At 43.4% G+C, this 26,912-nt stretch overlaps 1 protein-coding gene across 1 annotated transcript in view; it reads left to right on the top strand.

The window, feature by feature from the left end:
- The window catches only part of LOC138511068 (uncharacterized), a 3,073,423-nt gene that overhangs the window by 940,609 nt on the left and 2,105,902 nt on the right, over nt 1–26,912 (top strand). The window contains exon 7 of the mRNA XM_069626568.1: nt 22,016–22,069. Coding sequence (XP_069482669.1) covers nt 22,016–22,069 — 54 coding nt within the window. The remainder of the gene's footprint in view (nt 1–22,015; nt 22,070–26,912) is intronic.

A 26,912-nucleotide genomic window follows, 5' to 3' on the forward strand; every position in this document is an offset into this window, starting at 1 on the left:
AAATGCATAATATAGCATAGTTATCTGTGCCCATAAATCAATTTTCTATGAGGGTTCTAAACACAAGGACTGATGTTTAGCAAAATGGTCATTATTGAAAAAGCTATACAATCATATAAATATCGAAAGTATTATAAGTGACATTTACACCTAAAATACTAATCAATCCATTTGCTTACCTGCAAACTACCGCAAGGCCTAAAGCTAAATCCGGAAGCTTGACTCGCCTGTGGCGACATGTGAACGAAAAAAGTCGGAATAGCGTTTGGGAGCAATTTTCGAGTCGTTCTCAGTTGATTCTTCTTTGTGTACAAGGATGTGTCATACATATTCGGGGTAAAGTGCCGGCTGCAGATGCAGTATCGATCACCCCTCTTGTCCTCCAAGACTTTTTTGATTCTACTTTCAAGCTCTGCCGGTGCATATCCGCAATATCTGACCCATTCTCTAATTCGATCTACAGTCTTAGGGAATACATGCATTGTAGTGCCTTCAGATTTGTCATGGGTCTTCGAAGGGCAACCGAAAATCGAACATGCAGGCATTGTTGTAAATTCCGCAAAAAAAAGGTCAACATTATTTGAAATTTACTTTGCATAAAAATGTGAGAAAGAAGGAATTAGACCATACATTCTTCAATGCAAGCTTTGTTGTGGTCACCACAGCAAAACCAGTGCAGCGTGGACGGCTGTATTATAGGATAACTTTCATAAACAATTCATTGATGTGACGAAAATCAGAACATGTTACTCGTGTTTTGAATGTACTATTGTGCATGAAAAGGAAATATGCTTATATTATAAAACACGGTCCGCGAAGGATGCAATTCGATGCCAATTGACACTGATAAAAATTGATATATCAATAACATAACAAATGAAAATCAAGTCAATAGCAATGAGACGAATGAACATAGCACTACTGAGTACGTTAGTTCAAAATAGGTAGAAATTTACAGATGAAGGAGATATGATTAGGATACATGTCCTTACCTTGACGAAAAACAGTTAGATTCAGCAAGCAGAGTAGTTAGTGGCAGGAGAACAATCGAAATGTTCACAGCTAGCACACTGACGAGTTGACTCGCAGCGGTCACAGAGGTTCACAGATAGCACGACGATGAGCAGATTAGCATCGGTCACCAGGGTTCTCAGGTAGCACGTTCATGAGTTGACTTGCAGTGCTCAAAGATGTTCTCATGATAAATATCAAGTGGTTTATAAAGAATTACAAAAAGGGGTGTGTATGTGAATGAATGACGTGTATATGTTGTGGTGTTATGTGGATTGCAGGGGCGCGGCCTGCTTCCAGGGGAACCTGCCTGGAGACATGGGGTCTGAGGAGGGCATGTGAACAATGACCCCTGCACGAAATATAGCTTTGAAGTGTACATGGTGTTTGGCACCTTGGCCGTTCGCGCCCCTGACAGCACTGCTTGGCAGTGCACATCCACTGGTGCCAACTGCCTTTGCTAATGGAGTGGGGATGGATGGGCCTGGGGAGTGTAGACAAGGCACCGGAACACTGCTGAATGGAGACACACTTATGTGGATTGCAGGGGTGCGGCCTGCTTCAAGGGGAGCCTGCCTGGAGACACAGGGTCTGAGGAGGGCATGTGAACAATGACCCCTGCGCGAAAGATAGCTTTGAAGTGTACATGGTGTTTGGCACCTTGGCCGTTCGTGCCCCTGATAGCACTCCTTGGCAGCGCACATCCACTGGTGCCAACTGCCTTTGATAATGGAGGGGGGATGGATGGGCCTGGGGCGTGCAGGCAAGGCACCGGAACACTGCTGAATGGACACACACTAGATTCACTGAAAAACTGAAACAACCATTGATAAAGAATATGTTGTGTTTTATTTTGTTTCTTATTTTGATGGCACAAAACTACTACACATTGTAAAGGTCTGGTTGCAGCACAGTGAGGGAAAATCCCCTGTACTGACCGCTGTCACTGGGGAAAGTTTCTCTAATGGCACCAACGACACATGCGGGTATTACTCGTCGAACGCGGTGTCCAAGCCTCCCATGAAGCCACCATGTAAAAGAACGATAGGCCACCAGCCTGTACCACCTGTGAAAGAGAAAGATACAAACTGTTTTTAAATGACAAAGATAAGTGTATTAAACCTTAGTTGTCAATGACAATTCTTGTATCCAATGGCATTTTTGCCAGGACAAATGCTACCTAGACACTGCACAATATTGAACGACTTTTATACAACTATTACTAGAGAATTGCAAGACTAAATTGATATGACAATGATATATTGAAGTTACGACAATATAGGAGACAACCATGAAATAGTAATGGCCTAACTGACATCACAACCAGAGTATACTTACTCGTTACTTGGATTACGAGGGTGAACTGTTGCGCGAAGTTCGTGCATAAGCACCATCAAAATCCTCAACACAGACAATGTGTGAGGCAGGCTGCCCTGAAGTCTAGCAGCTCGGTAACGCATTGCGACCGAGGCTCGCCTTGCGATATGTAGGACAAGCAGCCAGAGTTTTCTCTGCAGCAGCAGTTCTCCAACTAGGTTGGCATTAGCGCGCACTGATTGCAGGTACACTAGGTGGAGACAGCGTCCATGCAACTAGGCTCAGGCTCTTGATCTGTTGAATCATCCTTCCAACTGTCGTCCGAAGCCCCATCGTTTCCGCATCTTTCTCTTTCCAGTAATTCCTTCTCGGAATACTCGGGCTTGTACTGGTAGGGCATTATTGTTGCCATAGTGTGGTAAACAAACGAAAATAATTAATAGTGATGGTACTGGTATCTGTTTGCACAGGCTACAAGCAACGAAGGTAGCTGACGAGAGCACAGAAACGAGTCACAAAATACTCAAAGAAATACAGTGAGAGGAATGGAATAGAAAATCTGCTTTTGTGTGTTGTGAAACGGTCTATTTATACTTATTGAGGAAAGAGGCGTCCTGCCATTTCCATGGCGACACGTCATTAGCTGAAGGGCAGAGAATGTTGACACGAGACGTGCCTTGGTGTTGTGAAATGGTCGGTACGTGTCTAGTGATGTCAGGCTCAGGGGCGGGGGATATGATTTAGTGCCGCAAAGGCAGTCCACCCAGGGCGATGCGTAAACTGATAAGATCATCACAAGATGGCCGCGCCCTGCTGCCTGATTTCAATTGTGTACAAAAGACAAAAACTCTGGTATGGTGCATAGGAAATGTTTGTACGATCGATCAAGGTATGGTTAAAAACACATGGCCAAACCATAGGGACAATAATATTTCTGACCGCAGTATTCCTTTAAGGGCATGTCAGTTTCCGCATTAGAAGTGAGCAAAAAAGCCCAGGGGAGTGCAGTAGAAGGCTGTGCTCATCTGGTAAAGTCAGACTATGGTATTTAAACAAAGCAAAAAGTTTTGGGGTACACAACTGGAGGGAAAATTACACATGAAATGGAAATCTTTCATAACATCAACCAATCAGATCACTGACTTGTTTCTCCATCTTGGCTTGGGCACTTGTCAATGCTCTAATTAAACAAGTAAAGGCCCAACTTGCATTATATAATGAAACTCACAGATAAGCTTATCTAAACCATTTCCCAACCAACCACCATCCACAGTATTACACAACGTGACCTAATTATACGACCCTGACACACCCCCAGTTGCCGTGTGTCTAGGTCAATACTTACACTGTGTGGTCTGCTGACGCTGTTCAGCTGCTGCATCCCCCAAAGCTGCCACTCTGCCTTCCTGGTCTGCTGGACGCCTCACAGACTCTGGGCAGGATATTTCCCAGGCTGGCTCCTGACGGCCTTTCCACAGGGCACGCGTTCCCCATTTTCTCAAAACACACGAGGGGTCCCGCAGCCTTTCAGTCCCCGCAGCGGGAGAGTCGGCTTTGTGCTGTACTAACATAGCTGAACCATCGACTCTGCTACCAACTTGTTGGGATGGTTCCCTGGTATACCAGAGGTTTTCTGGGGGTCCGTCCGACTCCCAAGGGCCCAACATCCTTCCCAAGAATAAATGGAGGACTCAGCCAACGGCAAGTTAGGACTGTGGTTTATTGCAAAAACCAACAGCGATCATACAAGACAATCAAGATTCTCCAGTACATCTCAGTATTCTATGGTGTACATCCCAGTTTTGTGGACAAAGTACTTCATCCCTGGGCCCTTCCTCAAAAAACCTATCACTACAAATGATTTGGTATTGAGAGTGGTAACCCTTATGGAAGTACCCAATAGTGGTTATTCTACTGGCCCTCGCATGTCAGGTGGCTGGCCTGTCCCGTCCCCAAGAAACTATCTATTACATTGTTGCAGAGTAGTGGGCTTACCATTGGTTCTTCCCCCTTTCCATCCATCCCTGACTTTCTATGTCGTGATTGGCTAGAGCTAATTTCCCCAGGCCTGGGACTCGAGTTGGTTCTCAGCTCTCTGTGCACCTCTTCAAGGTGATGTGAAACGACTATGTGTCAGAACTGTAACTGGAAGTATGCCACCTTTGCCTATGAGAATGCGCTCCTACATTGCAACACTTGTTTCACTTGTCGTCTGGGCATCTGGGATCGGCTTGCTTTCCCACCACTGGGGAATGTCCATTGTCTGGCTCGGCCACATCACGTGTGTGTAGACCACAAAATCGAACTCTTGAGCCAGCATTTATGAGGATGTATTCCGTTTTTCTGCAGCTGGTCCCTTGTCAAAAGTTTGGAATGTGACCGTGTATCTCTGACCTTGGCTGCGGGCCTGCCTTGCAATACTGTGCAGCCTGAATCAGCTCTTCTCGTCTCGGGCTCTGTGGCTTGAGACCTTCTGTACTTTTCCTAAGACTTATAATATGATTTATACATGCTCCTGTAAATTCTAAGTAACCTATAAGTTAGTCACACATGGTCCTACCAGGCTCCATGTATACTCCTGTAGTCCCATAGGGTTATTTGCTTTAAGCATCTAAAAGCATACTCTGGATCTCTTGTTGCCTTACGTTTATGCATTACTGCATTTGGCTAATGAGAAAAATAATAAAGCTTTGACAGTATGTATATGTATCCGTCCTCTAACTATAAAACTGTGTAAGCATGTTCTTTGTGTATGCAAATGTGTGTTTGTGTAATGCCGTGCAGGGCTGCGAGTGTGCTTCATGACTAACGCTGCTATGTCGTGGTGTCACTAATGACGTCAGCATGATGGTTGCTTAGTGCTTAATTGAGACTGTCCATTAGGGTATTCCCATCCACGATCTCCATTGTCTCCCCTATTCCTGAAAGGATATGCAGAGGATTTGGTCTCTGTGGCTAGATGAGGGGATACATTTCTGTGTGCAAGTCAGCCATTGGTGCACTTGGGATTTGTCCGAAATAAGATTGGTGACTTCAAGCGTTCCTGGCTCTTCGTCCCTTCATGTTCCTGGGGGTGAGGAGGGGCATTCTTGGGACCCTCTCTTCAACTCATCCTTCCTATTCAGCTTTTCTAGCATAAGAGCTTGCAGATGGTGTCAATAGCCACATTTACTATTTTGAGTGCTCATGTCAACTTCGTATTCATGTAAGATTTATATTTTACAGCTTGCTCCCAACAGACCTACATATTTATACAAATGCCGTGATGTGACGTTGCCTTCAAACCTGCTTGAATTAGTGTGTCTAAGTTGTGTAAGCAAAGCAGGTGACAGTCAGCAAGTGTGACTGTTTTTACAACTCTACTTACTCATAAGTGCACAAGTAATGCCAGCACTAGTACAAAAGGAACACACCGTTCATCGCTTTTGACAACTAACATCACATCCCTTGCATATGCAAGGTACTTCTTTTCCCTGCTTGACAACTTGTCTCAGGGTTGGCCACACTTACCCTCTAATGAGTAGATGAGAACGGGGTCCCTGGTATTCATAGAGATCACAGAGCCAGGGCCATGTCCATTCGCCAGTCTTCCCATCTACTGATGAGGGCAGTCCATCTGTTATGTCACCCCTATGTTGTAGAGTTATAATTGACATATTTGCTGCTCTACTTGACCACAGCAATACATATTTATATCAATCCTCCATGAATCGTCTTTAGTTCGAACTGCTGCTTGGACTTAGTATCATGGAACACTAGGGACCATTCTCTCTTGTTTAAAAATTCAACTTTAGGATCCATTTTACTTCAGTTTGACATCATCTGTTTGCAAGAAGTCTGGCTTCTGGAGTGACTGGTTTATTAACATGTTTTCAGGTGGCACTTAGTTTGTTAACATGTTTTCAGGCGGCATTTAAAGGCAAGCAGTAACGTCCCACTGGAGTCCTTTTAGGACGAACTGTGGGTTCTCGGATATCAAGGAACATAATCTTCGACATGGTATTTTAGCCGTAGAGTTCGCCCTATCTTCAGATGAGAACATACTCCCAATTGTTTTGATTAATATATATTGTCATATGGGAGTGTGTCATATCGAAAAACCTCTAGAAAGTATATCTGATTTTATTGCGAGCAGAGTGGGCAAATGCACTAACGGACATGTTTTTGTTTTGGGAGACTTGAATTCTGCAAGTTCTTGGGAAGAAAAACTAGGGAACAACCCAGAGTGTCTCAAGGGGGGCAGAACCGATAGTAAGGAAGCCTGTATGGGGTTAACTGGTAAAATTGTTTTAATGCCTTAGGTTTGTTGAAATTAAATGGTGCTATCAAAGGAGACGTAGCAAGTGTGCCTACTAGCATAAAGGTTCGTCATATTCAATTTTGGATGATATCTTTACAGACTGCGTATTTGTTTAGCAACTGTAAACAATTGATAGTTGATCACAGCATGCTTCAAGGTTGTTTCTATATCCAATTGGGACATACGTCAGATATTTATTCATCAAAGCTTGTAGTTAATACTGCAAACAATAGAGTTACCTGGGACCAAAAAGCTGTGGAAAAATACAGTGCTAAATTGGCTCACTTGATGGGATTAACTTCTTATGAGTGGGAAATGGACACACCTGGAAGAACTTGAAGTGCTTCTTGTCTGCCACCATGGACAAAACGTGGGGCAAATCGGGAGCAAGGAAAGTTGTCCCAAATGTTCCAAAGTGGAAAACTCACTGGTTGTTGTGCAAAAGAAGAAAAACATGAGAGCTGCTATCCGGCATAGATATGGGTCTTTTAGATACCCGTTGGCAGATCAGGAGGGTGTCATGACCCGGCGAAATTGCCCCTTCTGGACCTCATGGTCATTATCACGAAGGGCTAGTACTCCTTGTTCCTCCCAACATGGCCGAACCAAGCTCCATGCTACGCACTAGCCTTCACGTACTATAAATTGGTCATGCCCCTGCGGGTCCGCGCGTCTCAATGCTATCTTCGGAAGTGACCCCGACATGTGCTTACTCTCTGCTTTGGTTCCCTTTTGATCCTCTTACTTCCTTCATTGCCCTTTATCCTGTTCCTGGAATTTCCCCCGCTGCTTACTCGTTCATCGAAAATTCTGGATACCCTGGAACCACGAACTTCCCGGAAATCTGAACGCGTCCTGCAACCTGACGAGGCTCGGGCGAGCCTGTTCAAGATCCGAACCATCCACAGGAAGAGTCCTGCGGCTGAACAAGGGAGATCCCGATCACAGGTGAGACGGGGGAGATTTACGACAGTTTGAGACGACAAACGATCAATACGGATTCTACCATGGAGAATGCTATTCAGGACTTGATGAGCGGAATGCAAGAACTTTCCACAGAGATGCAGAATTTAAAAGCCGAGAATGCGGCGCTAAGACAGCTTGTCTTGTCACGTGACTCAGCGAACAAGGACAGCGTATTATTGGGAGGAGTGGTCGATAAATACGACGGTTCCACAAAGACCTTACGTGGATTCCTGGATTCTTGTTTGGTACATTTTACATTCAAGCCCTACTATTTCTAAACTCCTAGGGCTAAGGTGGGCTTCATAATATCGCATCTTACCGGCAATGCCCTTACATGGGCCACTCCTTTACTCAATTCAGGGGATTCTCTCCTGGATGATTATGAAGGCTTCATCGCGGAACTCAACACCATGTTCGAACGTCCAGAGCTGGTCCACGGTGCTCAAGAGAAGTTACTTGACTTCCAACAGGATCCCAAGACATGTTGACCTACGTTACCAGATTCAAACAGCTAGCCAAAGAGGCGGACTGGCCCCTGGAAGCCAGTTTTACCTTGTTTCGCAGAGGTCTAAATGAAAAGATTAAGGGCGAATTAGCCAGAGTGGCACGTCCTAGTTCATTCCAGGCCCTCCTGGACTTATCTATGCAAATAGACTTCAGAATCCAAGAAAGAAAGGCCGAAAAGAAAAAGAATAATAAAATCTCAATTCAAAGGAATTCCCCAGAGAATACTACCAGGTCTGAATCTGCCAAGAATCCAAGCACTTATTCTGAACCCATGCAACTTGGAGCCTTTCGTGGACCAATTTCCCCACAGGAAAGGTTAAGAAGGATACACACAGGCTTGTGCATGTATTGTTCCTCAGATAAACATCTTGTTAAAGAGTGCCCTCTGACTCCTCCCCGACGCTCGGGAAACGCCAGCTCCCGATCCTAAATGGAGCAAGGTTTCGGGAGAGCGATGTTGGCTCCGCATCAATTCCATCCTTGAACTCTCCTGGACAAAACAAATTGGTGATATTACAGGCCTTTTTATCACCATCGAAGGACAAGGTCTACCCCATACTGGCCTTGGTGGATTGCGGAGCAATGGGAGTCTTCATTGATCAAGATTGGGTCAGAAGTCATGACATTCCATATGAAGCAAGAAGTTTTTCACAGCCAGTAGAAGCAATTGACGGAAGACCTCTTTCATCAGGTCCCATTAGTCTGCAAACAAGGGAGATCCACCTTTCCATAAATCATCATCAAGAAAGGATTGTGTTTGACATTATAAAATCAGCCCATTACCCCTTGGTTCTGGGCATGCCCTGGTTACAAAGGCACAATCCATATATTAACTGGACGGCCGGATCCTTATTCCTGGGCTCGGATTTCTGTCTGAACCATTGTTTAAACCTGGATACCTCAGTCACAGCTCCTATAAGTCTACCAAGGTGTCCAGAGACACCACTCATGGTTTCCAATATTGTACAAGTTCCAGAGATCTATCAAGGGTATGCTGATGTATTTTCTACTGCCATTGTTCAAGCCTTACCTCCACATAGACCCGAGGACTGTGCCATAGATACTGAACCCTCAGCTGTGATTCCCTTTGGTAGGATGTTTATCCTTTCAGAACCCGAAAAGAGAGCCCTCCGGGAATATCTAGACACTAATCTTGAGAACGGCACCATAAGACCTTCAAAATCACCAGCTGGTGCTTCATTGTTCTTCGTTCCTAAAAAGGATACCAAAGAGCTCAGACCTTGCCTGGACTATCGGGGCCTAAATCAATACACTCTGAAAGACAGATACCCACTACCCTTGATTTCAGATATCCTTGAAGTTGTGAGAGGTGCAGTGATATTCACAAAACTGGATCTCCGAGGTGCTTACCATTTGATCCGTATCCGGGAAGGAGACGAGTGGAAAACAGCTTTTAGAACACCCTTTGGTCACTTGGAATACCTCGTCATGCCCTTTGGTCTGACTAATGCTCCCGCAGTCTTCCAGCGTTTTATGGATAGGGTGTTCTCTGACATTTTATTTCTTAACGTTATCGTTTACTTGGATGACACATTGACCTTCTCCAAGGACTCCTTGAAACATGAAGAACATGTAAAAGCAGTACTTCAACGTCTCCGTGAAAATCAACTCCTAGCTAAACCAGAAAAATCTTTGTTTCATGTTTCATCAGTTCACTATCTGGGATTTGTCCTCAGTTCAGAAGGAATTAGTATGGACCCTTCAAAGGTGAAGGCCATACTGAGTTGGCCCGCCCCAACCTCTGTCAAACAAATACAATCTTTCCTGGGACTAGCCAACTTCTACCGGAAATGTATTCCCACCTTTTCCGAGATTGTTCAACCCATTGTTAACCTCCTGAAGAAAGACGTTCTGTTTAACTGGTCTATAACACAAGATAAGGCATTCCAACGCTTGAAAGAAGAATTCACTCAGGCCCCCATCCTGGCCCAGCCTGACATAAATCGTCCTTTTCTAGTGGAAACTGATACCTCCAATTACGCCATAGGAGCAGTTTTAAAACAAGAATCCGATGATAAGTTGGAACATCCCATTACTTATCTTTCACGGACACTGACCACCAGCGAAACTCACTACTCAGTTCTGGAGAAGGAGTTATTGGCTATTCGTCATGCCTTCACTGAATGGAGACAATTACTCCTGGGTGCTAAATATCCAGTTCAAGTCCGTACTGATCACCGAAATCTTCAGGTCATACAATCCATGGAGTGCAGGAACAGTAGACAAGCTCGATGGGCCTACTTCTTTGCTCAATATCAATTTCAAATTTCACATGTTCCTGGATCGCAAAACTTGATTGCCGATGCCCTTTCTTGGCGTCCCGACTACGTTCCCCTGGAGGATAAGATCTATCCTAAAATGTTTCCACCCACAATCTTTGTAGCTCAAGCGATCAATCTCCTGGAAGAAATCAGAGCACAGACTCAATTATCTGATCTCTGGAAGGACATATCGAAGAAAAATCCCTGGCGTCTGACAATCAAGGAAGGATATTTATTCAAGAACAATTCAGTTGTCATTCCGACAAAAGAACTTCAACAGAAGGTAATAAATCTATGCCATGATACTCTTCACTCCGGCCATCGAGGAGTAACCAACACCTTCCGCCTTATACAAAGACAGTTCTGGTGGCCAGGGATGAAGGCCAGTGTAGTTCAATACATCAAGACCTGTGCTATTTGTAGTCAGAACAAATACGACAATCAGAGACCGGCGGGTCTGCTTCTACAACCTACGTTGCCAAACAGACCCTGGGAAGTTATTGCCACGGACTTCATTGTTGAATTACCACCTTCCCGAGGATATACAACCATCATGGTAACTATTGACTTGTTCACTCATCTAGCTCATTTTACACCATTGTATAAACTACCATCTTCCTCAGAACTTGCTGGAATTTTCCTGGAACATATTTTTCGTCTTCATGGTCTTCCTTCCAAGATTATTTCGGATCGGGGACCTCAGTATATTTCACAATTCTGGAAACATCTCTGTCGTGTTCTAGGAATCCAACGTGCCCTTTCTTCCGGCTATCATCCACAAACCAATGGGGCAACGGAACGAGTGAATCAAACCCTGGAACAGTATCTTCGTTGTTTTGCCACCAAGGTTCAAGACGATTGGTCTCTCCTTATACCTTTAGCCGAATTCTCCTACAATAACTCAGATCATTCAGCTCTCAAGATCAGTCCTTTCTATTGCAGTCAAGGTTATCACCCGTCAGTTTTACCATCAGTTCTTCCAGAATCTACTCCGGTACCTACCCTTGACTCTTGGATTCAGACTCTGATCGACTTACAAAGAGAGACAAAGGATCAATTAGAACAAGCCCAGACTCGAACCAAAAGATATGCAGACTCTAAGAGAAGACCATCACCTTCCTATTCAGTTGGCGATCAAGTCTGGTTAGCCTCGAAAATGTTACCTCGACATCTACGACCAAACAAATTAGTTCCTCGCTATTATGGTCCATTTTCTATAAAGGAGATTACCAATCGACTTAAGCTCCCGGATTCCTGGAAGAAGATACATCCAGTCTTCCATGCTTCCCCGTTGAAACCCTACGTTAGTTCTACTCGAAAACCCTTCAAACCCACACCTGTTGTTGTGGACGACCAGTTGGAATATGAGGTGTCCAGGATATGTGATTCCAGGTATAGGAGGGGTCGACTACAATATCTGGTCGAGTGGAAAGGCTACCCCCCTAGCGAGAGAACATGGGAACACGTTTCTAATTTAAAGACCCCTCGTTTGCTCAGAAGATTCCATCTTATTCACCCAGGCAAGCCTGGAGGAACCAGTCTTCGGAGGGGGCATGCTGTCATGACCCGGCGAAATTGCTCCTTCTGGACCTCATGGTCATTATCACGAAGGGCTAGTACTCCTTGTTCCTCCCAACATGGCTAAACCAAGCTCCGTGCTACGCACTAGCCTTCACGTCGTGGCACGTACTATAAATTGGTCACGCCCCTGCGGGTCCGCGCGTCTCAACGCTATCTTCGGAAGTGACCCGACGTGTGCTTACTCTCTGCTTTGGTTCCCTTTTGATCCTGTTACTTCCTTCCTTGCCCTTTATCCTGTTCCTGGAATTTCCCCCGCTGCTTACTCGTTCATCGATAATCCTGGATACCCTGGAACCACGAACTTCCCGGAACTCTGAACGCGTCCTGCAACCTCACGAGGCTCGGGCGAGCCTGTTCAAGACCCGAACCATCCACAGGAAGAGTCCTGCGGCTGAACAAGGGAGATCCCGATCACAGGTGAGACGGGGGGAGATTTACGACAGAGGGTGAGACAAATCTATAAAAATTGGATCAAGGGGTTTAAGGCTAGCTTGGTACAAAGGGATGCTGAATGGATGTTGAACTGTTTAAAAAAGAAAGATACTAAAACAGTCTGGAGAATAGTAAACCATTTAAAAAATGGACATGTGGAATCCGAGATGAACGTGGTAAACACGGGGGACTGGGCTTCACGTTTCACACAGCTCTACGCCGAGCATGACGGCAGCCCCTTATGTTCGGTGCCTATGAATGTAAAATGCAATAAACTGAAAACGCACAAACTATTGGCCTTCGCAATGCTTGTGTTTAATGCCATTCAGTTCGTAGAAGAGGTTTAGCACCAGTCTGTGATAATTCCAATGTTTTACTATGATTGGGTTACCACCACGCGACAAGCACAGCTGTGCAAGAAATCTCTGCATATAGGGCAGAAGCGGACATACATGCACAAGCACACACACATTGCTCGTGCACTCACAGATTCCACGCACGCTATTACATTTCATTTTCACCTACACACAATCTCATGCTGCACAAGAATCCTCCCAATGCACATGCCTGCTAACCCAACCCCTTGTTGGTCATGTACCCGTACAATGCACATAAGCACACACTGTCCATACACTCACACACTGTGCATATTCCCACACATTGCACATATATACTCCTACTGCATATGCACACACAAATATGCTCACACTCGGCATGTGCCCCCAAACTCTCCAAATATCTGCACACCCATGCACAGACACACTGTTCATGCGCACAAACACACCCTTGCACTGCACATATACTTTTACACTGCACGTATACACTCATGGTGAACATAAACCCACAGAACACACACGCCCTCTCCCTCCGTCCATACATTTCTAATACCAGACACATGCTTAGAGTGCTTTTACAAAAGCCAAAACTGTTTAACTTTTATTTCATACTTCTTACTCCAGTATAACTCCTTTAACACATTCGAACTTCTTCAATATGACTAATTTACTCCTATTGTCACTTTTAAATACAGGGCCCTTATTACGGGTTTGGCGGTCCGGAAATAAAGGTGGCGGCAGGAACATACTGGCACCCTTTCTGGACTGCCAAACTATGCGTTTGCCAGTAGGGGCACGGAACTCTGGCCCCTACCGGCATGGTTTTCACTGAAGCATCGGCACCACTAACAACGGTGCCGAAGCTCCAAGTTTCCCATTCTCAACCCCACTCTACCACCACCTTTCAGCCTCATCCTGCCCACTCACTCATCCACACACAACCTTCGTACACTAATTATAACACAGAGCAACGTATTTCCAACAATGCACCCAACCTAGCTGTACCTCTAGCTATACCCTCTAATCCTGGGCCCATCTATTCCTACCTTGCTCATGCCTGCCTACCATCTATTAAACTTAGCTCCCTCCTTCTCTCTTCCACCTTAACTCACCCTTACTCCAACAACCGGAGCTCAACCTTAATATCACCATGCTTCCATTAAAATTCACAAACGTAGTTAATGTTAAAGGATATTTGTACCGAGCACTATCACCACCAGAGTGGTCCCCTGGTGCTCTGGTGGATCTGAAACAAAGCGGGGGTAGGTTAGGCGTGTTAGTAGGACAAAGTTTGGAGAAGAGCAAGGGAGCTGTGAAGTACTGTTGACAGCTTCAGTTCGGTTAACACCGTTTGCCGAGCATATTTGTGTGTTATTCGGTTCTGAGTTCATTGTGTGCTGTTGTTTGGGGGTCTGTGTGGTGTGGTTGTTGTTTTGTGGTGTGGTGAAGTGCATGTGGGTTGCTGCAACTTTAAGAGGTGTGGTTGTGTTTGGTTAGAGTGTGAGAGGTGTGTGAGGAATGGTGAGGTTTTTAGTAGTTTTTTTGGGTTGGTTAGTATCCTTGTTGTTAGGAGAGACGCATATTTCTATTGCGTCTCCTTCATGATTTAGAGAAGGTTGTTTCCTTTCGGTGATTAAGTTTCAGCGCGATAAGGCTCATCTCTGTCATTATGTTAAGTTAGCTACTTTTGTGCTTCCATCTTTGTATTCGGTCAGCCCTTTTATCCCAGTTTGTCTTTGCTGTAACCTAGTTTTTGGATTGATTAACTTGCGAGCTACGCCCATACCCTACGTCCTTTGAGTGCGTAAGGTTGTTGGTAGTGTTGGGCATGTATGCTAGTTTCTGTCCTCATGGGGCTGTCGCTTGTGTTCTATTCCACCTATCGTTGTCTCTCTTGTTCTTGTAGGAGTTTCCCTTAGTCGGTCCTGGGTGTTGTCTGGGTCATCATATATTCTGTCAATCTGTTCTTTGTGTTTCCTGTATGATTGTTTTTGTTGTTTCAATTTGGTTCTGAGGTGTTGAAGAGTAAGGTTTTTGGAAGTTTTCTAAATTTTAGCTGTCTTTGGTGTTTCTTATTTCTTTGGGGAGGTTGTTCCAGGTTTTTGCAGCTAGGTGGGAGAAAGAGGAGCCCCCTAGTTTTTTCTTGACTTATGGTTTTGGTTCCAGGCGGATTTCATTGCTTGATATGAGGAGTCTTGTTGGCCTGTAGGTTGTTATTTTATATTGTAGGAATTATGCTCCTGTCCGCTGATTGCCCTGTGTGTTATGTACATTGTTTTGAACGTGATACAATGTTTGATTGGGAGCCATTGTAGTATTTTTAATGCTGGAGTGATGTGGTCTCTTCTGGATAGTTTGAGGTGGAGTCTGGCTGCTGCATTTTGGATGCGTTCTAATTTCTTCAGGAGGTATTCCGGCATCCGGAGGTAGAGGCTGTTTTCGTAGTCGATTCTTGACATGATGAGGTCGACGATTGTCAGTGTTTGGAAGGAGAGGAAAGGTAGGATTCTTCTTCTTGTGTGAAGGAGGAAGAAGCATTTCTTAATTATTGTGTTTACTTGTGGTTCTAGGGTTAGGGCATTGTCCATTAGGACTCCCAGGTTTCATACTACCTTAGATGGTGTAGACGCGGTTCTCATTTCCGTCGGCCAGGGAATGCAGGTGTTGTTCTCTTGGTTTATAGATATAATCATGATTTCTGTCTTTCCTGGTTGATTTTCAAGTTGTTGGGATTTGTCCAGTCAAAGATTTCTTTTAGAAATTCTATTAAGGTTGAGTGATCAGCTTGAGTAGCTTTGATTTTGTAGATGATTTGAGTGTCGTCTGCGTAGTTGTAGCATGTAATTTTGTATTTTATGAAGATCCTGATTACTGGAGCCTGGTAGATGTTGAAGTATAGTGGTGATAGTGAGGATACTAGTGGTACTCCACAGTCGTTAACTCGTGGAGTAGATTTGAAGAGTTATATCCATACGGTTTCTGTTCTGTCTGCTATGAATGATTTAATCCAGAGTAGTGCCATGTCCATTATACCTATATCTTCCAATCTTTCGATTAGGGTGTTATGGCTTACTGTGTCGAAGGCTGCTCAGAGGTCGACCAGAATCACAGCCGAGGTTGTGTTGGAGTTTGCCTTTGTTTTTAGGTTTCCCAGAAGGATAGTAGTGCTGATTCTGTTCCTCTTGCGGGTCTGAAGCTGACTTGTGCTTGGCCTAGCAAGTGGTGTTTTTCTACATGTTCTTGGGTAAATATGAATACGTATGTTTCTAGGAGTTTTACCGGGTAGGGAATGTTTGAAATCGGTCTGTAGTTGGAGAGGTCTTTCACATCACCACTTGTATTTTTTAAAAGTGGATCAATATATGCTGATTGGAAGGATTGTGGTACAGTCCCTGTGAGCGAGAGATTCAAGAGGTTTCTGTAACATTCTGATGGTGTTCCTTGTGCAAGGATTGATTTGTAGAAGTCAGGGGGGGCAGGGATCAATGGGTGATCCCGCTTTCTTGCTGTGTTTTACCAGCTTGACAAATGTCTCTACTGATATTTCCAGGAAGTTTTGGAGTTTGAGCTGTGTCTCCTCGTCAGGTCCGGTTGGTTGAGTGTTAGGGTTGGTTGGTCTGTTTTTGTCGGATGTCGTTGATTTTGTTTTTGAAATGGTCTGCCAAGTCATTACGTAGTTTCTGTGAGGGTATTGTAGTATTGTCGCAACCTGGTGGGTTACTCATTTCTTTTATGATGTTGAACATTTCTTTTTGTGTTTTGGCGGCATTGGTGATTCTGTCATCATAATGCCTTCTCTTTGCCTTTTAAATTTCCTTCTTATATGATCGGATTTGTTTCTGGAACTGGGTTTTCTTATCTTGGTTGTATTCTTTCCTCCATTCCAAATCCATCTTCTTGTTCTTTTTCATGGTGCATAGTAGTGGGGTGAACTATTTTGCCATTCTTTTTCTTGATGGGGAAAATGTTTTTTCCAGGGCAATGTTTTCAATTGTATCAGCAATCCATTTGTGGAGTAGCTCCACTTTCCCATCTACGTCTGCCTTCTCCAGTTCTGCTGTTGAAGGTTTGGTTGTCTTCTGTTGTTCTATTCTGTTGCTTGCTTTGACAGTCTTCCAGTTTATTTTTGTGGTGGTTGGGATCTTGAGGGGCTGGATGCTGACTTGAGTTGGTAGTGTGATCACGAATGGAATGATGAGATGGTCGTTCCAAAATTATTTGTATCGGTGGTACTGTGGTAATATGTTTTCTCTTGGCAAATATTGCATCAAGGGTGTGTCCTGCCGAGTGTGTTGCCCCTTTGACCAACTGCTTTAGTTTCATGGTTGTTAGCTGCCAAGTTAGTGAGTTTTGAGAGTTGGCGTGCTTTTCTTCTATCCAAATTTTGAAGTCCCCTTGATTATTAGATGTTCGTGTTCGATGGCTATGTTGGTGATGGCTTCTATGAAGTTGTCGATGAAGGTTGCATTGTATGTCAGTGGTCTGTAAACCAGTATGAATTTGATGTTTGTTTTTGGATTCGCCGATAGGTGTATGACCACGGATTGGCAGTTCATGATGTTAAGAGGTTCGTCTGTTTTTACTTTCAGGTGTTCTTTGAATGCTATTGCGAGGCCTCCTCCTTTTTTATTTTTCCTGTTTAACTGAAGGCATTTGAAGTTGGTGGGGAGTTGTCATCCAGCCATGATTCTGTGAGGAATAGGATGTTGATGCCGTTGTCACAGTGAAGGTTGAAGATCTCTGTTGAGTGTTTTGACATGGATCTTGCGTTTATGTAATAAGTAAAATTAAAAATACACATAGTAAAACATGTTCTATACAGTACACTAAAAAAGCCTTTCTACTATATTAATTCCTAATTTAATTATCCTGCATGCACTAATGTAAACACATGTTTACAATTGCTACATAAATACCTCCCAAAAATGTATTACATACCTATAAATGTATAATGCACAAAATGACAAACTCCAAAACTATTGACTTTATTGACTTTACTGATAATTGTTTACGATTCTCTTTATAATGGGCACCCGGGAGACACCCATTATGTCATATCTGAACATGAAGTCTCACTCTTCTTGTGTGATACCATAGGTCGGAGGTCGTTGGTCTCCCACATGTGATGCTGATACACCACAGGTTGTGCTTCTTTGGAAATATAGTGACCCTTAGCATACAGACCGTATTCCTCTCACACTTTATCAGTCTTGCACACATTGCTTTTCTTTCACAATGCTTCATTAATGGCAAGGTTCATTTGTTGCTTATGCTCAACTTTCTGTGATGATTATGGGAGGCACTTGCTCCTCTAGCCTTTCGTCACTGGTTGCGTTTGTGCCCATTTGTAGGTCCTCTGTGCCGGGAGCATTGTACATTTCTAATGGGAGTGCTTTCCCAGGAATTCCTCATCTTAGATATATCCATATCCTGTTTTACAGTCCTGGAAAAGAATTTAACGGCAGGGGGGCACTGTGCAGTATCGTCGTCGATGTCCCTTGACGGTTACCATTCTCACATCCGGATGTGATGTAATTGATAGTATGAATAGCACGCACCTTGACCTTTGTCTCAGTTCAGTTTTTCAGCATGCATAACACGCTATCAGAATGGTTCAACTCGCCTCAGCGATACTCTTCGACTAACATCATCATTGTTTTTGTAATTCTTCACAATGTCTATGTTGAAAACAGACTTTAAGAGATTTGCGGATTGTGATTCGATAATGTCGATCATTGATCCGCAGAGGATTTGTCTCTGGTGCCTTGACAAAGAACATTAAGTCATTAAATGCAGCTCCTGCCAATCAATGACCAGTAGAGCCTTGAAGGAGAGAAGGTCGAAGCCCTAGGTCTGTTAGTTTGCAGGTCTCCATCTTTCACACCTTCTAAGAGAAAATCTTCCGAAGGTAGAAGTTCCACTAGAGACAAGTCTCCAGAAAGGCCCAAAAAAGTATTTAAGCAACCGAGGAGCGATTTCCATCACTCTTCTTCATCATCAAGGAAGAAGTGGAAGAAACAACGCCATTGTTCGTCGTCTTCAGACTCCTCGGCTAAGGTATGTTTTTCTAAAAAGACTGCATCAGCAACCAAATGGGAAAAGTTCTGTGAAAAAATGAAGGAAGTATTCTCGAAGGCAGGCCAGCCTGGTCCCTCAAAAAAGCCGAAAAAGGCTATTGATTGCACCGTGTTTTGCAAGACCTGCAGGGTATAGAGTAAGGCTTTGACCCGTATGCCCAAAAATATGAGTTTCAAGACCTCAGGGATGTAGGGATGTTGTCTTAGGTAGTGTTGACAGGATTGCCCACTGAGACAACATCGAAGCAAATAGCTTCTGTGATTTCCTACACGAAGGAGTGAAAGTTAAGGCGCCCTTCCATGTCGACCTCAGAGCCGACTTCGAGCTTCAAACCCCAGCCAAAGACAAATTTCTTCAAATCCTTTTTGTCCATTTTCAAGAAGGATGAGGAGGGAGTCAGCATCATATCCCTCAGGTATGAATGTTTTGGAACTCCTAATGTTCCAGAACAATTGATCTTTTATGAATCCCGTCTGGAAGACTTAGCTACTTGTCTGAAGGAAGCCAGTGGTCTGGTAAACTCCCCTGATGTTGAATTTGACATGTCAGATGTCCATTTTCACCTGAATGTGGCCAATAGAACAGTATTTTTGTTGGGGGGGCATCCTGCAAAGGACATTACCCAGGATGATCACAAAAGCACCTTAGATAGAGGCCCTCCTAAGGAGCATGTGCTGCCCTTCCATAAAACGCACAAAAAAATCATTTTGGAAACCTGTCAAAAATAGACACCACTCCTATTCTCCTTCAGATGGGCAGTGGGGGCAGAATTTCAAAGAAAGTCCTAATGCAAAGTTTGAAATTGGGGAGAATAGGGGTCCCTGATGTATATGTCCCTGATTGCCACTTACATGCTGCAACCCTCTACGTCTGATGGAGCCCCTTGTCTCTTGGTGTGACTTTCCCAGTACGTGACCTAATATGTGACACCGTGCTACACTGTTATTAGTTCTCATGCCTGTACTGTGATTGATTCTAGCTATTGCGTTGCCTGTCCCACTGTTATCCTGTGTGTGCTGTCTATACCCTCAGCACCACTGCCTGATTCACTCCTACATGCCAGGTATAACATAGCCTGTGATGCGGCTTTAATGGAATGTGCTTCCTTGTTACCTATTGTGCCCACTGTACACCCAACGTAGCCCCCTGTACCATGAGATGCAGCTTTCATGGAATGTGCTTTTACTTGATTGTTACCTATCATGCCTACTGTACACCCAATGTGGCCCCTCATACCATGAGGTGTGACTTTCCAGGAATGTGCCTGTACGTGATTGTTACCTATTATGCCCACTGTGCACCCAATGTAGCCTCCCGTACCATGAGGTTTGGCTCTCCTGGAATGTCCTTTTAATTGTTGGTTACCTATTATACCCACTGTACACCCAATCTAGCCACAATACCATGAGGTGTAAATCTCCTGGAATGTGCTTTTACTTGATTGCGATCTATTATGCCCACTGTACACCCAATGTAGCCCCCGTACCATGAGGTGTGGCGTTCCTGGAATGTGCTTTTGCTTGATTGTTACCTATTATGCCCACTGTAAACCCACTGTTGCCCCCCACATACAATGAGGTGTGGCTCTCCTGGAATGTGCAGTCGATATGTACCCTTTTGTTGTAACGTCTTTTGCTTTGTCCTCACTCTGTGGACTGTGTACCACACTTTCTGTAACTAGCACCTAGATGACTCAGGTCTTTGTGTGCTGCTATAAATGTAAAAATAAATAAATACAGATACAACATACCAGCGCAAATCGCTCTGGCATTCGCTTTGGAGATTTCCGGATCTCCAGCCAAATTGACTAAGATAGAGCAAGCGTTCTCCCTATTACCTCTCCCCTGCCTCCTGTTCTTTGGCCCCAGGGCACTCAGGGCTATGCCATCGCTATTACATGCTACATGCAATACTATATAGTACTGGAACAAATCGACTAAACGCTGAGGCACCCCTCTGGTTATTGACCCACTTTCCCAGTCTTAAACAACCCTGAGTTTCATCCCGGCATGACAAAAGGTAGAATTGCAAACTGGGAGGCAGGTTGAAACGAAACCCTACAACAGCTTTTCCTAGACAGCACCCCCAGACATTCATGGAACCTAAAGCCAAATTCCATTAGAGGGAGACAGACAGATTCCAATATATACAGCATAGGCATTGGGTAGTGCATCCTTGGTCAATGCTAGAAGTACCAGGCCCTTAAATGCCCTAGAATGTATCCTACTCTCGGGACAGACTAAGGCCAAGGTCTCTAATTTATACAAATTACTTGAGTGCTCTGACCCCTCAGAAAAGTTGTCATATATGGCCAGATGGGAGGAAGACTTGGGTAGTTCCATCAAGTTCACTTACTCTCCAACCTGCTAGGGAAGGCGTGCGGATACCGGCACAATTTTCAACCTGTGGTGGTCCTGCCCAGAATCCTCTGTGTTCTGGAAAGAGATAGTGTGCCACATTGAAGCCATTACTGGGGCACAACTAGATATGCGGGTGGAGCATCCCAGGGATACTGACGAGGAGGCAGGATACCGAGCAGCCCTTATAACTCTGGAAAGGGACAGAGGGCCTGCTCTTCCAGATGTGGTCAGCTAAGATATGGGACACATTGGTGGCTGAAAAGATCACAGCACTGATCCTGAACTGATACACTATGTCAACGACTAGATTCCCTTTATCGAATATATGGGAGCATACCCCCAGACTACACACCAACCATGATTCATGGCACAATTTGAGTTATTATGAACCCAGTTTACTGGCCAGGGGCCCACCGTCCCCTCTCCACCACCCTATGGGAAGGCCTGCTCACAGCCAACCGGCATAATGTGGTTCGGGACATTTTACTTGTTTGTCTCTAGACTTAATGACCCCGTCAGGCAGAAACTGATTTGTTTATTCCGATCCTACACTATTGGCGAAATGATGTACATGCTACTCTTGTAGCTTGAAACATGCGTAATGTACTTCTGTGTTGAAATGGATGACTTGTTTATGTGTTAAATAAAGGTTGCCTACAAAAAAAGTTCTCGTAGGCTAAGTATACCTCATTAAAATGAGGATGGTGAGGAGCGAGTGGAGTTGAGAGGTAATGCAGCTTTGCTTAGTACATCACAGAATGAGGAAGGTGAGGACGAGTGGAATTGAGAGGTAATGCAGTGTTTGCCCAGCTCTGAGATTAATGCATACGTACGTTTGTCTTCCAGAATTCATGTTTCGTACCGGCTCTATCAGCGAAATGTTCTCACCACTGGAAGAAGGTAAGTGATAGGTATTATTAACAATAACTGAGATGAATGACATTGGAGGCCTATGCCTTATACTGAGTTGTCCTTTTGTTAAGATTTGATCCATGGGATTGTGTTTTACGGTTAGAAAGTAAAGTATATGTGTTATTTCTTATAATATTGTATAGACCATTTGTGCAAAGGGCCCACATACAGCAGTTACTTCCTTTCAGCCTTTAATAAAGTTGCACTACTATAAGGCAAACTACAGAGAGCTTCAAAAATACCAGTATATGTTTATCTGGCTGTGATCAAGATTGCCTATCTACCCGTCTGTCTGTCCCTCCCCCCTATCTCCTCCTCTCCATGTCCACCAAGGCACCCATCTGTCCAGGTCAGACCTGGAAACAACAAGATGTTCTGGGATGATTGGTCCAACCGGCCATAATCACAAGTGGAAGGCAGCTAACATGCCTCGCCATCTAAACGTTTTGTGTGAGAGGGTTTGGACCTTCAAATAGTTTAACTGTCTGGGTCGAAATTAGACACTCCAATGTCTTTTCTCTCTCTTTCTCTCTCCTTTATCCTTTTTTTCTCTCTCCCATTCGGAAAAAGATCTCTAATAAGGATCCAATAAGGAACCATCACTGTTGAATTGCATTTAAGACACTGCCCCGACGGAATTTTTCTTTAAATCTTGTAAAAATATTTTTTTTTCTATTGAATCGAGTAAATAAAAAAATAAAAAATAAAAATAGTTTTTTTAAGGGTGTGAAACACAACATATAACAACACATTTCTTTTAATGGTATTCAAATCAATTATATATTTTAAAATATTCAGTAAAACACGCAGAGACAAAAACAATATAATATAATATAGCTTACAAATAAAATAGGCGATTGTACTTTACCACTCATGATTTGTATATTACAAAAAAAATGTATTGAAACATGCCAGTATAAAATCAACGCCCGGGAAAACGTTTTAGAAATAAAATGGAACAGGCCTTGGAACAGGCTTTCCTTGTTGCTGCCCTGCCCTCCACTCCACCTCCTTAAATAGTACAGATTACACAAAAATAGGGCTTGCCAACACTGTCTAAAATGGATTGATTTAAATATTGGTATTGGTGTGTTCTGGCATATTTCCTCATACCTACTACAGAATAAATCACAGTGCAGTAGTGATTCAACTGTGTCTTCACAGTAGGGACACTGGCATACTGTTATGTGCGTTTTCATCTCCTTGCCACTCTTGCTAAAGGTAAAAAGTTTAGCCTTGCTTTTGCTATTAATATTTGGTGTTGAGGTTTGTTTGCCTAATTAACTTACCAGCACCTAACCGATTTAGGCACATATAGTCTCTGCATTTTCTCTTTTCCTTTTTTTAATCTAAAAAATCACATTTGAAACATAGTTTTTGCTTTTTCCTAGATACCCTTTGGGTTGCTAAACCATCGTTCACATTGCATATCCGCCAACGGCCATTTTAAAGAACATAACTAGGGGATTTTATCTCAATCAACATTCTTGTGTAGATCTTTAAGCGGAAGTAGTGTTTCAGTCATCTGTTCTTTTAATCATTTCTTCAGGTGTGACTGCGGCCGTTCCAATATATAATCTTACAAATAATCAAAACCCACCTCTGTTCTCAACAATGTGTTTGACCATTTGTAGAGTTGACAAGACCACATGCCGCTCACTTCTGCAATATATGTCACAATAGACCTCTTTTTACACTGTTATGTGTCTTCAATGGCTGACCTAACATGATCTGCACATTTAAAGACAGCTAAGATGCATGGATCTTTCTCATCCTCTGGGGTTGTATGTCTGTGCTCCCCAAGATTATCTGAAAACTTAACCCATACTGAGGTGAAGGTTTTAACCTGAACTAACCTTTTATTGTTTAAATAAAAAGCAGGTTTCAGATTCCTATTGCATAGAATCATAAACTTGGTTTTCCTCACATTTACAGACGTCCCTCTTTCATTCATAGAGTCATTATAAACATTTAATCATTTTTGAATGGCCCTGGGAGTTATTGCTAAAATTACAGCGTCATCCAGGTAAGATAAAAGGAGAAAATTAATCTTCCCTACTTTGAGGACATCATTAGTCAGGCCATTTAATTATGTGCTCAATTAATCAATATGTAAGTTAAATAATAATGGAGCCCTTGAACAGCCTTGTCTCTCAGACCCATGTCACAGATTTCTTCATGCACTATTTTAGTGAGTGGCCTGGGACACAGTCCTAACTACCTAGGGACTACAACAGAACCAAACAAAACATGTAAGGGGCTGGGAAGTTTATATAGAGATCACATAGAGCTTCGATGATTCAAATCATACAAATGAATTATAACTCAACACTGAACAGATCGAAGAGGGTTTACGTGTTCTTTACATCCTAAAACCCACCTTCATTAAGTAAAAAACATTTCTCAACTAACAACTCAAATATTTAAATATATAAAAACCTTTATGACATGGGAAAAATAGTCTCATAATTCTACAACAATCTGCACATTTTATAGTATGAACAATCAGCATTTAATATATATGTGGTTGCCACCGTTGCTTTGCCATGGAATATTTTGTCACAGATTATTTTGTGTATGGTTAGATGTATCATGACCAATATTTGAATGTACAAAGAGTGTCTGCACAATGTGTTTTGGCCTAACAAGAGCCGATGCATAAACTGCTTTCTTCAGTGTGACAGCCTTCATCAGGATAGAATCCATTTTACAGAGCATCTACTGGGAACACCCATGTTTACCTTTGTGCTTAAAAAAGATTTGGTCAATAATCCAATCAATCTCATCTATTCTTCTCTTACTATATCCAAATAAAATGTGGGTTGATGAAGTAGAAAGTAATTCTGAAAATGCCTCCTGTGCAGACCTTAGTTTAGGTGTGATTTTTCATATACAGAGTTAGTGTAAGAACTTGCTGGCGCTACCCTATCGAAATCGGGTGATAAGCAGAGCCTTGTTAGTTGTTAGGAACAAACCTTCACTGCACAGTGTCTCATTTCATACTGTTCTCAGACTCCAAAGGGCTGGTTCAAGGGTCTTTATTTGCTCTAGATAAAAATATATTTTAAATGGATTGTGTCCTCCCACAAAGTCCTCCTTTTCAACATATTTGTATCCTGATTTGCAGTCTCAAAAACATTTTCGACAGCAGGGAGCGATGTGCGGCATCGTCATCGATGTCCTTCGATTGTTACCATTCCTGCGTCGGGACGTGACATCAGTGATAGTATAAATAGCATGCACCGCACCCGTTGCCTTAGTTCTGTTTATCTGCATGCACAGCCCACTCCCGGAATGCTTTGACACGCCTCTGTGAATATCTTTGACTAACGTCATTATTTTCTTTGTAACTCTTCACAATGTCTATGCCGAAAACAGGCTTTAAGAGATGTGTGGACTGTGACTCAAAGATGTTGTGCACTGATTTGGACATGATTTCTCTCTGGTGCATCGGTGGATAACACAAAGTTATCAAATGCGGCCCCTTCCAATCGATGACCAGTAAGACCTTGATGGAGAGAAGATTGAAACTCACCCTAGGTTGGTCGGTTTTCAAGTCTTCATCTGCCACATCTTCAAAGATAAAATCGTCAGAAGGTAGAAGAAGCTCCACCATAAACAAGTCGCCAGAAAGGCCCGATGGTAGTGTAAATTGCACTCACCGCGCCTGTTGCATTTTGTCCGCATGTACAGCATGCTCTTGGAACGCTTCAACTCACCTCAGATGAATCTCTCTGACCAAATCCGTTATTCTTTTGGGTAACTCTTCATGATATCTATCCTGAAAAAAACAGGCCTTAAGAAATGTGCAGACTATGACTCAAAGATGTCAATCACTCATCCGCACATGATTTGTCTCGGGTGCCTCGGTGAAGAACACAAAGTCATTGAATGTGGCTCCTTCCAATCAATGATCAGTAAGTCCTTGAAGGAGAGAAGATCAAAACTCACCCTAGGGTGGACAGTTTCCAAGTGTCTGTCTGCCACACCTTCAAGGAGAAAATCTTCAGAAGGTAGAAAAGCCCAAAAAACATTCCAAACAGTCGAGATCCAGGAGCAATTCCTGTCACTCTTCTTCTTCATAATTATGGAAGAAGTGAAGAAACAATGCCAGTGCTCCTCATCTTCTAACTCCTTGCCCAACATACGTCAGGTACGTTGTCCAGATAAGACCGCCTCAGCGGCCGAATGGGTATAGTTCTGAGAAAAAAGTATGGAAGTATTGTCGAAGGACACCCCTCCTGGTACCTTGAAAAAGCTGAAAAGGGATGTTGATTCCACCATGTCTTCTAAGACCGTCAGGGAATCAAATGAAGGCTTTGACCCGTGCTCCCAAAAGCCTCAGGGATGTCGTCTCGAGTAGTGTCGACCACAGAGACAACATCGAAGCTAAAAGCTTCTGTATCTTTGAAGGAGTCGAAGTCAAAAGGCCCTTTGACATAGAGCTGGGACACAACTTTGAGCTTGAAACCTCAGTCAAAGAAGGATTTCTTCAAATCCTCTGGGTCTATTTTGGAGTAAGACAAGGACGAAGACAGCACAATACACTTTTGGTATGAAGGTTTCCAAACTCGTTATGTTTTAGAAGAATTGATCTCAGATCAATCCCATCTAGAAGAACTAGCTACTTGCCTGAAGGAATCCAGTGGTTTGGATACCTCCCTGAGGTTGAATTTGACGTGCCAGATGCCCATTCTCACCTAAATGCAGCCTATAGAACGGTCATGAACAAGGAGTTGGTGAAGAAATACAGACCTTCTACTGTGGACCCTGACTGTCTTTGCGGGCATCCTACACCTGAGAGTTTGGTGGTGCAGGCTAATATCTCCAC

Source organism: Ambystoma mexicanum, chromosome 6p (genome assembly GCF_040938575.1).
Source record: "Ambystoma mexicanum isolate Mex_15411 chromosome 6p, UKY_AmexF1_1, whole genome shotgun sequence".
Classification (NCBI taxonomy): Eukaryota; Metazoa; Chordata; class Amphibia; order Caudata; family Ambystomatidae; genus Ambystoma; species Ambystoma mexicanum.